The sequence below is a fragment of the Stylophora pistillata genome, chromosome 1 (genome assembly GCF_964205215.1).
Source record: "Stylophora pistillata chromosome 1, jaStyPist1.2, whole genome shotgun sequence".
In the NCBI taxonomy this organism is placed as follows: domain Eukaryota; kingdom Metazoa; phylum Cnidaria; class Anthozoa; order Scleractinia; family Pocilloporidae; genus Stylophora; species Stylophora pistillata.
In genome coordinates this window covers 54,773,672-54,787,202 of record NC_142519.1, presented here as the reverse complement: position 1 = coordinate 54,787,202, position 13,531 = coordinate 54,773,672, and the positions used below count along the sequence as shown (strand labels likewise).

The following is a 13,531-nucleotide window of genomic DNA, read 5'->3' as shown; positions in this document are numbered from 1 at the left end:
CTTAGCACATAGGCACCAACACAACAACACAGCATATAGGCTCTGAAAATAAAGGATGACCTAAAAACTGGCCCTCCCTTGACTTACAATTTGTGAATGATTCACTACATGAATGCAACAAACTCCGTTTAGAAACTTCGCCAACTACTGAGCGAAGTGCGTGTGAATAAAGCATGGCGCAATATTGCCACTACACCCAATTTCTAATAAGAACACGCAAATGTTTTAAAAGCAAGATCGGCAAATGTCATCATGTTATCAATATTCCTGACACAAAATCTTCGCTTGAAACGAGTTCCTCTTTGTTACGATGTCATCTTTCAAGTTGCCCATGATCTCTAGCCACTCAAGAATCCAACGGGAAAGCAAAACGCTCACTTCAAATTATGATTGAGTGGTAATTCTTGCACAGCAGAGATCGTGCATTGAAACAATTCGAATAATTTAGTTCTCTTCTTTCTTCTTCTCCTCCTCTTCACCAGTCCCTCCGGTTTGCTCGTTACCTGAAGACGAGGCTCCACCTTCCCTCTCGGAAGCCATCTACAACAAACAACAGTACGGTCATGTGCCACGGAAGGAAATAAAATAGACGACCCTAGCATCCATCCCCTGTCACATTTCGATCTGTCTATGCTATCTGGATAGAGCTGCGTGCACATTTTCAATTCCTTCGAACTGGCTCATATCTGAGACACATACAGTAAAAAGGCGCAAACACAGCGCAGCTGGAGCATCGCGTTTTACTTGTCGGTAGTACCACATAAGCCTGAGAGAAGGGAATCACATGGTTTTGACAAAATCAAATTTCTCTAACCCTCCCCTCCCCCACGATAATAAGAATGACCAGTCCCTTCGTTTCTGTTTCTCTATACTCTTTTTGAACTTCTTTTTCCCTCAACAAATCGCACGTCATCAATAAAATCACTACTGCACCTTCTTGTATGCCATTTCAAACAGTTTGAGTGACTTCTGTTGCAGTTCGCTGTAAGCTTGTCGGATGGACTCAGCTGTTTCGCTGTCTTTTCTAGCCAGCACCTCACGCACTTTGTTGATCTCTTCTTTCAGCTTACCAGTCTGTATTAATTAAAAAAGAAAAAGAAGAAGAAAAAAAAAAGTTTCGTTAACTCAAAACCAAAGTAAACACGAGCCGAACAGAAAAATGTAAAATACTTTCAAGAACCATGAGAACAACCAAACTGCTAAAAGCGCGGGAAAACGCGGGCGACCAACTCTTGATTGGTTTAGATTTGCATCTGATTGGTTGAGAAAGAAGCGCCAGTTCGTGGACCAATCACGGAGCAACGTAAAACAAAACCAATCCAACTCCTGGATTACTTTGGACACTAAATTGAAAATTGCTCTTCAAGACACAGTCTTTACTATGAAACCAAGGTTTACCTCATCACTTGGCAGCTGATCTTTGAATTCTTCCATTTTTGTTTCTGTGTCGTGGATGATTCCTTCTGCTTGATTCACTGCCTCTGTTAAATCCTAAGAACAAACCAAAAAAGTCAGTTCTTCAAATAAATGTCAATGTATGCTGCACTAATAAAATGTTTTTGAAAAAAGTAATATTTTGCACAATGTTCTCGATTATAGAGAAAAATAAATGTTGTTATCAACCACACAAAAACGAACATTATTATGATTATGCTGCATATTTACAAGTACTACCAATTCACTTACCTTCTTTTGTCTATCAGCGTCAGCATGTTTCTCCGCTTCTCTAACCATGTTTTCAATTTCATCTTTACTCAGTCCTCCAGACGATTGGATGACAACTGCAAACAGCAAACGCCTCCATCAATACAAGAGACCAAGAAGCAACCTACTAATTTCACTGAAACTACACGTTCTCTAACTGTAAATTTACAACATGACAAAACAGCAACTTACTTTGTTGTTCTCTGCCCGTTCCTTTATCTCTGGCAGATACATTCACTATACCATTAGCGTCAATGTCGAAGGTCACTTCTACCTGAGGTACACCACGGGGAGCAGGAGGAATTCCAACCTGAATGCCATGAAAAAATTTCACACCAGACGTTATCACTGCAACTGTCCCTGCTATTAGCAGAATATAAGACCACATTGTTCCTTGGGATGGCTGCTAAATCATGCCCACTTACCAGCTGGAACTGTCCCTGTACCGTAATGATTTGGTTTAGCGTTCCCCTTCCAGCAAGTGCCCCCTCTCTAAAAAAGTGTCCCCCTTAAATTGTTTTTGTCAATAAGTGCCCCCATTCTGATAGGCACCCCTACTGAGTTAGTGCCCTCATTTTAAAGAGCACCACGATACCAAGAAACACCCCTATACCAATAAGTGCTCCTATACCAATAGGTGCTCCTATACCAATGAGCACCCCTGTAGGGGAGGGGGAACATGGGGGGGGGGGGGGATGGAATAATAAGAATAATATAACAGCGCTTTAGAAGGGGAAATCAGTTAAATTTTCTCCTGACCCAACCAAAATCTCGTTAAAGTTTGACTGCTGTCTTGTTATCCTATTTGGTTTCCATTTCCTACTTACAATATACCAGTAAGAAATGATCATTTTGTGGCTTTCATCTCATTTCTGGAAAAATTGCATGTTGCAGAAAAGTAGTTCCTTAAACCATTGTGTCAAGCTGATTAATTACATGTACCTACTAAATTAGATGTTCATCTATAGAATAGTACTTTGGGGCCAACAACATTGTTCCTTAAGACAGTTGATGGATCATTGCCTCTTACCAGTTGAAACTGTCCCAATAGCTTATTATCAGTGGCCATTTCACGCTCTCCTTGGTGTACTTTGATTTCAACTTGAGTTTGACCATCAGCTGCAGTGGAAAACACCTGAAAACAAAACAAAACAAAACCATACAGGTCACTTACAACACATAAACAGGAAAAAGTTTGAAGTAAACTTGTACTCTTTTCTACATATACCAATACACATGTACATACACTGATCAATAGCTAAGCAACTGCCTATCTACCCTCCACTAACCTAACAACAGTATACTAATAACAAGTTATAATAATAATAATAATAATAATAATAATAATAATAATAACAATAATAATAATAATAATAAGGATGAGATCAGAAACCAACGATGGCAAGGGCGTCTAGTGACTACTAGGCTGGAGGATGAGAGTTTGAGTGCCAATGGGTGTTTCTGGTGGCTCACAGAGTGGAAGAACTGCCTATCACACACAATTGCTGGACTCGTCGAGCTATAAGAGCAGCTATTGCCAATGCGAGTATACACGAGTCAGAAGACCCACTCAAGCGGAGAAGGCGAGGTGAGGTGCAGATTATGCGGCAAGGCTCCAGAGAGTGTGGCGCATATCTTGTCAGGATGAAGTGCGCTGGCCCAGAGCAAGTATCTCTCTAGACACAACGCAGCACTGAAGGTGCTGTTTTACGAACTGTTGTATGATGAGGGATTTATAGACAAGATACCACCCTGGTACTCACCCGACAAGCCGAAGCCCGTGCATGAGTCAGAGAATGTTAAAGCTTACTGGGATGTCCCTATATATGCTGATCAAAAAGAGGTCAGATGCAATAGGGTGGATGCACGCATTGTAAATCATATGTGCAAGAGAGTTGTGATGCTGGAAATGAGCTGCCCGTGGGTTAACAATCGGACAAGAAAGGATGAAGAGAAGACACTGAAGTACGGACTCCTTTGCTGGGAACTAAGGCCGCCTGGTTAGCTCAATTGGGAGAGCGCCGGACTGCCGTGCGGGAGGTCGAGAGTTCAATACCGGCCGGACCAACACTCAGGGTCTTAAAATTAACTGAGAAGAATATGCTTCCTTTCTCAACATCAAGAAATGGTTAGATATTCTAGTCTTCTCGGATAGGGACGAATAAATGGAGGTCCCGTCTCCTGCAGGGTTAGGGGTAGGAGACGTTAATTTCCCACGCACGAGATTACTGTGTGATGGATGTCCTCCCCTGGGGTGGGATGAGTGGGAAAAGGTGAGGTCGTTACATGGACTAAAGCGGCTGCCAGAGGCGCCTGATAATGCTGACGTCCGATCTCAACCTTAGTAAATATTATTGTAAGCGCATTGAGATTCTTAAATGCGTATTAAGAACGTTCATTATTATTATTATTATTATTATTATTATTATTATGAGGTGAAGCAATATAACATCATTGTGGATGCCCTTGGGGGGTGGTCACGGGAGCTGGATGTCATGATGCGCGAGCTGGTGGGAGGCAGAAGCACAGACATACTGCGAAAGATGCAGAGGGCAGTGCTCTTGGGCACGCTGAATATTGCCTGGACTTTCAAGGTGGCAGTTTGAATTCCTGTTAGAAGGAGGACCATAGACACAATGGAAAAGCTTTTTAGGATTAGTTAATGTACATTTATTTTTTACTCCATGGCTCACAGGTTACGGTTTTAGCCCTGTGCTGCCTGATTAGAATGTAGCATTCAGTTGATTTCTCTGCGACATAATAATAATAATGATAAAAATAATAATAATGATGATAATAACCATTTATTCACAGTATATCTACATAAAAGGTGTGGCTCTTCACCTGTGAAGGCCTACAATACTAATATTTAATATTAAAACTAAATTATAATGACAAACTAAATTGTAATAAAAGTAAATATTGTAAAATATAATTGGTTGGTGGTGGTGGTTGTTTCTATATCTTTACAAGGAAGACAAAGGTGCATGCCTTTAAGAATGCCTTGCAGAGCCTGCAGTATTCTTTAAAATCTGTGCAATTCCTTATATTTGCAGGCAATTCATTAAAAATCATGGCTGCTGAATGCAGTTAGGGTTAATGCCGTGTTAGGAGAGAAGAGGAGGCACAGTTGCTTAGATACAGACCCTGATCACATTGCTTAGGTCCTGTATTGCAAACTTTCTTGGTTTAAAACTAATCAAACTATTATGGATATTTACATGCTAGTGTCTTTACCTTTGATCTAGATTTTGATATTGGAAATACAATTATAGAACACAAATTAATTAAACCACTTCTCAAAATAAAACTAGATTGAAAAATTAAGCCAAGAAAAACATTGAAAGATACACGTCTTTAACACACGGAACCCTGAGGAACATAAATTTTCCTGGCTTACCTGACTTTTCTTGGTTGGAATGGTGGTGTTTCTGGGTATCAGCTTTGTGAAGACTCCACCAAGAGTTTCAATTCCCAATGACAGTGGTGTTACATCTAACAAGAGCACATCCTTGACGTCTCCAGAAAGCACACCTCCCTGGATGGCTGCACCTACAGCTACAGCTTCATCTGGATTAACAGCCTTGCTGGGGGATCGTCCGAAAATTTCTTGGACAGTAGATTGAACCTGGTAACAAAACACATCTGCAAATCTTAATTTGTCTTCATTGTTTGCAGATGTAAGTGCCTTTTTTCGCTTGATCCCATACAACATTCTGCACAAGTTGCTGCGCTGAGTGAGAAATCAGCTCCCTGGCTTGAGCTGAAATGAGAATTGTTATTTTTTTAGGGGGGGAGGGGAGGACTGAAACAAGTTTTAGTCTGTCTTAAGTTGTGGCACACAACACAGCTGGGATGACAATCATCTGCATTCTCTGACAGACTGAATGTAGCAGAACTGTACACAAACACAAACCCCAAGAACTTTCTTTGAGTTAAGCAAAATAACCGTACCTTAGGCATTCTTGTCATTCCACCGACCAACAAAATGTCACCAATGTCACTTTTATTAATATCAGCATCTTTCAAGCATTTCTTGCAGGGTTCCACAGTCCTCTGGATCAAGTCACTGACTAAAGACTCAAACTTAGCACGAGTCAACTTCATAGCCAAGTGTTTAGGTCCACTGGAATCTACTGTGATATAAGGTAAGTTGATGTCAGTCTGTAAAAAAATTAAAAAAAAAAAATGCTGTAAATAAAATAATCAGAAAATTAACCTGTGTATAGTTACTGCATGGATATTCCTGTATGATTAAAATAGTGTGAGAGGTCCAAAGGTCATTCACAGCATTGGGAGTAAGAACAGTACACACAGATAATTTGGTTTTATCAACTGAGATGATAACGCTTACTGACTACTGTCAAGAGTTTCTGGTGGTGATGAAGCACTAAAGCTCTAAACATCACCTCTACAAACTCTTTGTAGTAGCCACTCAGTAGATAAAACCAAACACTTTCATAACACCTCTATCTCTGCAGCACCAAAGTTTCTACAGAGACTTACCTCCTTTATTAATTTCACAGTAAAAATATTTGGTCTAAATAATTATGGTGTAACTTTGTGTGCAAAATTAATAACAATGATGTATTATTCAATGCAAATGCAAAAACCCATTGTAAGAATTCATACTTGGACTGATGATGACAGTTCAATTTTAGCTTTCTCTGCGGCTTCTCTTAATCTCTGTAAAGCCATGTTATCCTTGGACAAGTCAACTCCACTCTGAAAGGTAAATTCACTCTCTTTGTGAGTTTCAAGTGTTTGGCTATCACTCAGAAAAATGTCACTGAATTGTTCAATGTTGATGTAAAAGTACATGTAGAAGGACAGTGCTGATGAAATTCACCTCTCTTTTGAATTCTGTAATTAAATGCTGAAGCAGTTTGTTGTCAAAGTCTTCTCCACCAAGGTAAGTGTCGCCGTTTGTGGCTTTGACCTGCAAATTAAGGCAACTAGTCAAACACTTGATTATGTAACATGCTACTACCTTGTTTGTTAGCAAGTGAAACTAGACTGAAAATTTGCCAGTGAGTGAAAACTATGCTAAGGGAAAAAGACCACAGTGGTAACCAAATAAACAAAGCTAAAAGAAACTCAAGAAGGTCAATGGACTATCGGTGCAGCTTAAAGTCCCTGTGAAGCTTATTTTTTTATTTTACATCAAAATATAATGACTCTAGAACATGTTTTAGCAAAATTAGTGCTATTTTACCATTAATTTTTCTGAATGTTTTTACTCCAAATACAAAGCCCATTGAGATAAACAATGACCATTCCCCAATGGAGAAAACAATTGGCTAGCTCACACATAAGAATAGCACACACTAAGAATAGTCGTGTGTGCTCATCTGTCAAAACTAGTATGCATCTGGTCTTGCATGCAAACAATGCACATTTTAAATGTGCACATTTTGGTCCCCTCATCTTTGAGCTGTACTGTACATGTTATTATATACATGTAGTTGATACTGATTCTCACCTCAAAAACCCCTTTCTGTATTTCTAGGATGGAAATATCAAAGGTACCCCCACCAAGATCATACACTGCAATTCTATACATTGAAATAGACGAAATAAAAATTCCTCTTTAGAATTTCTTTAAACAATGTATCTTCTTCCTTCAAAAAATATTCCAAGTACATGGGATCAATCAATCTCAGTGCACACTGATGGGGATGTTGCAAGTGCTGGCTGCCAGCAAAATTTGCCACAGGAAAAAAGTTGGATTCTAGGCTGGGGATCACTTGTTCAAGCAAAATAGCAAGTGTACACAAAACACATGTACACACTTACAATTGCTAAATATCAAAAAAAACAAAACATTTAACTGAAAGGATTTACAGATGGATATACGCCTAACTAACCAAGGTATTAATGACACTACAACAGTAAAATAATGGAAAATGTTATTCTTTTTGCACTTGTTTATTGTGATTTTGTTTTAGCAGCCTACATTCAAAGCCAGGGGGATCTTGTTGCCCTCAAAATACCCTTTCTTAGCTGCCTCACTTGTAATTTCAACTGGCAGGCTATATCCTGAGTAAAACCCTATGTTATGCCAGACGACAACACCAATACTTAAGATACAATGGACATCAGTAACAAGCTGAATGGAAGGAGTAGCTATAACTTACATTTTGTCTTCAGATTTGTCCATGCCATAAGCCAAGGCAGCAGCTGTGGGTTCATTAATCACTCTCAAAACATTCAGTCCAGCTATCTGGCCAGCATCTTTAGTGGCCTGCACAGAAAGAATTTTCATATCATGTGTATTATTAGAATGGCTTCTGTTTAATGACAAAGTTTGGGTTGACAAATGTACATTGGCCCTTACAATAATAATATATTATTTTATAGAGCGCTTTAACTATTGGTCAATATTCAAAAGCGCTGTACAATAAAAGTATCTTATTAACCAAGCGCGAGGGCTGTACTGGGAGAATATCGGCCTGAGGTCTTGACAGCACGGACCGAGCGCAGCGAGGTCTGTACAAAAAAGACCAAGGGCCGATATTCTTCCAGTACGGTCCCGAGCAAGCTTGGTTAATAAGAGATTTATTATACGACTGAAGTTCAAAGGGACACAAGTGCGGTATCATTCAGGACCATTCGGGACAGCTCCCGGTCCAATACTGAGAGAATATTGACCGGCAATAGAGCATTTTGATTGGTTGATTTTAGTTATTGGCCCTCCGACTGCCCGAGTCGTCTAATAGGAATATATAATTATCAAATAGACAAAAAGTCACAAAATAAAAGCCTCTTTAAAAAGAAGAGTCTTCAGTCTTTTTTTAAACACAGAAATACTGCTACTAGATCTAGTAGTCAGCGGTAAAGAGTTCCATAGAACCGGTGCAGCGTGACCCCCAAATGTAGGGCAGTTGACTCTGGGAACTGACAGAAGAAACTGTGAGGACGAACGAAAAAAATTGTTGGATTCGGTTTTCATAGACAGAAGATCATCGTCATCATATCATCATAAACTTTACTCCATCTCGAATTTTAGAGTAGCTTGTTGGAGCTAATATCTTCGAGAAAACATAAAATGGAGATTATCTATATATATATATATATATAAGATCATCATCATCATATCATCATAAACTTTACTCCATCTCGAATTTTAGAGTAGCTTGTTGGAGCTAATATCTTCAAGAAAACATAAAATGAAGATTATCTTTATATATATATACATATATATATATATGTATATATATATATATATATGTATATATATATATATATTCATACATATATTCATACAAGATCGTTAATATAATCCGGATATATATATATATATATATGTATATATATATTCATACATATATTCATACAAGATCGTTAATATAATCCGGAGCTTGGTTATGTAAGGACTTAATATACAATTAGAAGCAGTTTGAACTGGACTTGGAACTCTAAAGGGAGCCAGTGCAGGTCAGCAAGAGTAGGTGTTACATTTATGTGGTCGAACTTGGACAATTGAAAAACAACTCTAGCTGCTCCGTTTTGGACTTTCTGAAGGCGATAGAGTTGATATTTAGGTAGGCCAAAGAGAAGGGCATGGTAGTAGTAAAGGTGAGAGGACACAAATGCATGGACCAAAGTTTCTGTTGTGTTAACATTGAGGAATTTCCTAATCTGTCTTATTTTATACAGACCATGAAAAGCTTTACTACAGGTCTTGCCTATAATTATGTATATTCATATGCATTTGGGCATCAATCCATGATCCAAGATTTCGAACACTTCCTGAGGGTTTAAGGCTAGATTCACCGATGACGATAGAATCGATTGTCGTCTTTGCCAGCTGACGACGGGAGCACTTACTATGAAACTTTCTTGAATACATGTAAGATCTAGTTAGATGTTCGGCAGATTAACACACACAAACTGGTTGCCACAGTAATGTGCACCTTGTCTGTCCTGTCTTAATTTGCAATTCTGAGGGAGGGATAACTTTTGGTGTCTCTGCTACCAGACTCTGGAACTCCCAACCTATTGCTTTACAGAAAGTCGCGACTTCTATAATCACAATGTAGAGTCAGGTTATTTAATTGTGTTGATTCCCACATTTGGATTGCTATACTGACTTACTTGTAGTCCAACGGCATTATAAATTTCATTTAGCCGACCAATCGATTTTTGTAATTTTTCATTCCTAATCAAATCAGTCAATAGTGTTCATGCACATATTCATCACTGTACTATAACTGCTGCTAGGATCAAGGGCCACCAATTTCTCAGTTGAATAATTGTTTTTAAATCTGTTTACCAGTGTAAAATAAAGTTGATTTGGTTGTAAAGCAACATTGGCATATTTACATTGTAGGCAGGTATCCTACAGACCTACCACAGTGATATAGTTACACCAACCTGTCTTTGAGAATCATTGAAGTAGGCAGGCACAGTGACCACTGCATTCTTGACTGTCGTACCCAAGTAACTGTCTGCTGTCTCTTTCATTTTCATAAGTACAAAAGCTCCAACCTGGCTTGGTGAATACATCTGGCCATTGGCTTCAAACCATGCATCTCCATTTGAGGCTTTGACTATCTTGAATGACACACTTTGTCTAAAATAAGGAAAAAATAATTGGCTGTTGTTTAACTGACCAGAGTGCAAAAGAAAAAAGCACAATAATGATCTTACATGCAAATAATTTTTCTTAGCATTAAAAATCAAAGCAAATACTTACGCATCTTTCTTGATTTCTGGATCATCGAATCTGCGACCAATGTACCTTTTGGTGGCATACAATGTATTTTCTGGGTTTGTAACAGCCTAGGGAAAGTGTCATTTACCATAAGAGGCTTGCAATTCATAACACAATGCATAACATGGCTGTTGAATGAATGTTATCTTTAGTGCGCAAAAATCTGTACAGTATAGCTAACCACCTCCTGGTTAGCTCAATGGATAGAGCGCTGGACTGTAGTGTGGGAAGTCGAGGGTTCGAGCCCCGGCCGGACCAACACTCGAAGTTTAAAATAATTGAGAAGAATTTGCTACCTTTCTATAACAACAAGAAATGGTTAGATATTCTAGTCTTCTCGGATAGGGACGAATAAATGGAGGTCCCGTCTCCTGCAGGGTTGGGGCAGGAGACGTTAATTTCCCACACACGAGATTACTGTGTGATGGATGTCCTCCCCTGGGGTGGGATGGGTGGGTTAGGACAGCAGGTCCACATCAGCTATTACTGCTGCCAAATTAATCAACCTGCTTAAACAAATAAATGAACTTCAACATATAAAAATTGTAGGCCACTTTGGAAACTACAGTGTATAGTAACCTTCTGAATACTACAATTCTTGTTAACTATTTGCATTTCAGCTAGATGCACGCTGAGTAGATTAAAAAAACTCAAAATCAATGTAATGGTCAAAATGTACCTGTCTTTTAGCTGGTGTACCAACAAGTCTTTCTCCTTCCTTGGTAAAGGCCACCACAGAGGGCGTGGTTCGTGATCCTTCTGCATTTTCCAGCACTTTTGGTGTCTTTCCTTCCATCACAGCAACACAGGAGTTTGTTGTTCCAAGGTCAATACCGCATACTGCACCTCGAACAGCTTCAGAGCTACGGCACAAATAGTAAATCCAAACTTATTTCATCTGACTTTCAATTTTAATTTTGGGCTCTAATGTATAAAATTCCTTGCACCTCACACAGCTTCAGAGCTACGGCACAAATAGTACATCCAAACTTATTTCATCTGACTTTCAATTTTAATTTTGGGCTCTAACGTATAAAATTCCTTGCACCTCGCATAGCTTCAGAGCTATGGTGTAAACAGTGAATCCAAACTTATTTTGTCTGACTTTCAATTTCAGTTTTGGGCTCTCTCACGTAAAAATTCTCCCTATTACCAGTAGGAGATTGGAGGTCCCATATAAGTCAAACTGTTAACATTTTAATTTGTGGGCGTAAGAGATAGGTAAGTAGGTTTGATGTCTCAGAGTATATGATTCATGTCATTGTTTCCAACCTAATGAAGACAGATGAAGATGCAGTATTTGTTTTGAAAATATCAATATACATGCAGGTACAATTTAAGGCAGAAAGGTCATGGGAAGAAAGATGAAGTCGTTTCATGTGAAGGATGTTATTTTCTCTGCCTCGAACATTTCAAGATACATGTATGTCTAGCAGACAGTAAGGAGATTGACAAATGAGATTTTGATACTAAAAAGGGTTGAAACTTCCTGTCCCAGGTATAACCATCTGCCTAGTGCAATCAGAACCTTTTATACCATTATCACTGACATTGTAAAATAAACATTCTTTTTACATCCCCATGCCAAAAGTTGAGATCTTGTTCTTGACAAAAAATTTCCATTCAAGAAATCTTTCAGCTCGAAGTTTGTACAGGTAAACACTGCCATCGAGTTGCAAAAAATTAGGATTTATGCAACATAATTTGGCAGTCATAAAGTAAAGTAAACATACAGTGTATTCCTTTCCATGGTATTTCTAAAGGACATAAGGCATAGATAACAAGCTCAGAGTTCCTCATAGATAACAGCAACTTTAGCAGATTGAGAACAATACGAACATTGTACAACCCAAACGCACTGTTTCAATACAAGAAAAATTTTCACAGTGAACGATTACATAAGCTACTGTATGTAAAGAGTAAAATTTATTCTGGTTGCAGTTGAGCGCGATCTTTGATAGCTGCGGGGCCATATGTTCGCCTCATATCCCAGTTTCGTTCTAAAAAATCTTGAAAATAAAAATGAAATGAATATGGTTTGAAAAAGTTTTATGCTTTCTATTAGAGGCGAATTAGCACTGGCAGGCTGGTGTCGATTATTGGCCCCGATGGGGACCACGTGGAAACTGGATTACCTTTAAAATATTTTAGCTAGACGACAAACAACCGTATATTTACCTGTATGGTCGACTTATACAGAATCCATTTTTTGACAGAATATCTGCAGTAATAATTCTCTGTAAGAGGCAAAAAGAAGACCGACGATCAGAAAATCAGAAGAGGTACAAATGTCAACCGGCAGCTTATCGTGATCGAGTTATGTACCTGATTGCTGACAGACCCAAACGATCTCAGCGAGGCCGCATTACGAGCAACCCTGGCAAGACACTTGAGAGATCTTCGAGAAGTTTTTAAAGTAGACCACATCTTTCAATTTCCAGCGATTTTGCGTTCGAAATACAGGCCTCTCTGTTCCACGGCTGATGCAAGTTGTAAGGTGCAAGTGGGTTTTTTTCTTGCGTAAGTCGAACGCGTGCGCACCAGAACTCACGAGATTTGCCATATTAGGAGAGTTTGAACTCAGGCTCTTTAGCGTCACGCGGTCCAACGTTGTCTCGTCCCAGTCTTTTGGCGATCCATTGCGTCGGTAAAGATCGGCAGTCTTAAATTTATATGTAGAAAGGGAAAATAAATTTTAGAAAAACGAAGTTCTTTTAAAATGGTTCATTCAACCAGGACCTGACACAATTTGAACAGTTTTCGGCTTTTCACCCCCGAAATGTCGAACTTTTTCCCGGCCCTCGCATGACGGAAATCTCCGAGTTCCGAAGATCTACGACTTTCTCCATTTTTTTGTTGTGTCTCGGTTTACCCGAAGAAGAAATGCTAGTTGCGACAATAAAACTGACATCAGTTTTCCATAAGATGGTCCTCTTAATTTCCCTAAAAAAATCTTGCTTCTCTCAACTCCACCTCAATTGAATTTCCCTCCCCACAAAACGGGAATAACTCAATTATTAATGAACAAGAGCGTGTTACCAGTTTTTAGTCCAACAACCTTCTATACTTTTATTCGCATTGTCCAATAGACCAACCAGGCGATTCAGCAGG

The 13,531-nt window shown here is 39.0% G+C and overlaps 1 protein-coding gene across 1 annotated transcript; it reads right to left on the bottom strand.

The window, feature by feature from the left end:
- Positions 1 to 36: 36 nt before the first annotated feature.
- On the bottom strand, positions 37 to 12,945 carry LOC111320913 (stress-70 protein, mitochondrial). Its single transcript, XM_088763074.1, has 17 exons — positions 12,746 to 12,945; positions 12,599 to 12,657; positions 11,100 to 11,283; positions 10,403 to 10,488; positions 10,081 to 10,279; positions 7,842 to 7,948; positions 7,187 to 7,259; positions 6,554 to 6,643; positions 6,337 to 6,429; positions 5,659 to 5,868; positions 5,105 to 5,332; positions 2,735 to 2,839; positions 1,897 to 2,014; positions 1,687 to 1,781; positions 1,399 to 1,491; positions 934 to 1,074; positions 37 to 540 (listed from the first exon to the last, which is right to left on the bottom strand). Exons 1-17 carry the CDS (start codon positions 12,845 to 12,847, stop codon positions 445 to 447), a joined length of 2,079 nt encoding a protein of 692 aa, XP_088619200.1. The 5' UTR covers positions 12,848 to 12,945; the 3' UTR covers positions 37 to 444.
- Positions 12,946 to 13,531: the final 586 nt, after the last annotated feature.

Coding starts and splice junctions, on each gene's coding strand:
- LOC111320913 (XM_088763074.1), bottom strand. CDS start 12,847: ATGTGGTCTACTTTAAAAACTTCTCGAAGATCTCTCAAGTGTCTTGCC. Junction 2,840..5,104: donor TTCCAACCAAGAAAAGTCAG/GTAAGCCAGGAA, acceptor TTTTGTTTTCAG/GTGTTTTCCACTGCAGCTGA. Junction 541..933: donor TTGAAATGGCATACAAGAAG/GTGCAGTAGTGA, acceptor TGTTTGTTGTAG/ATGGCTTCCGAGAGGGAAGG.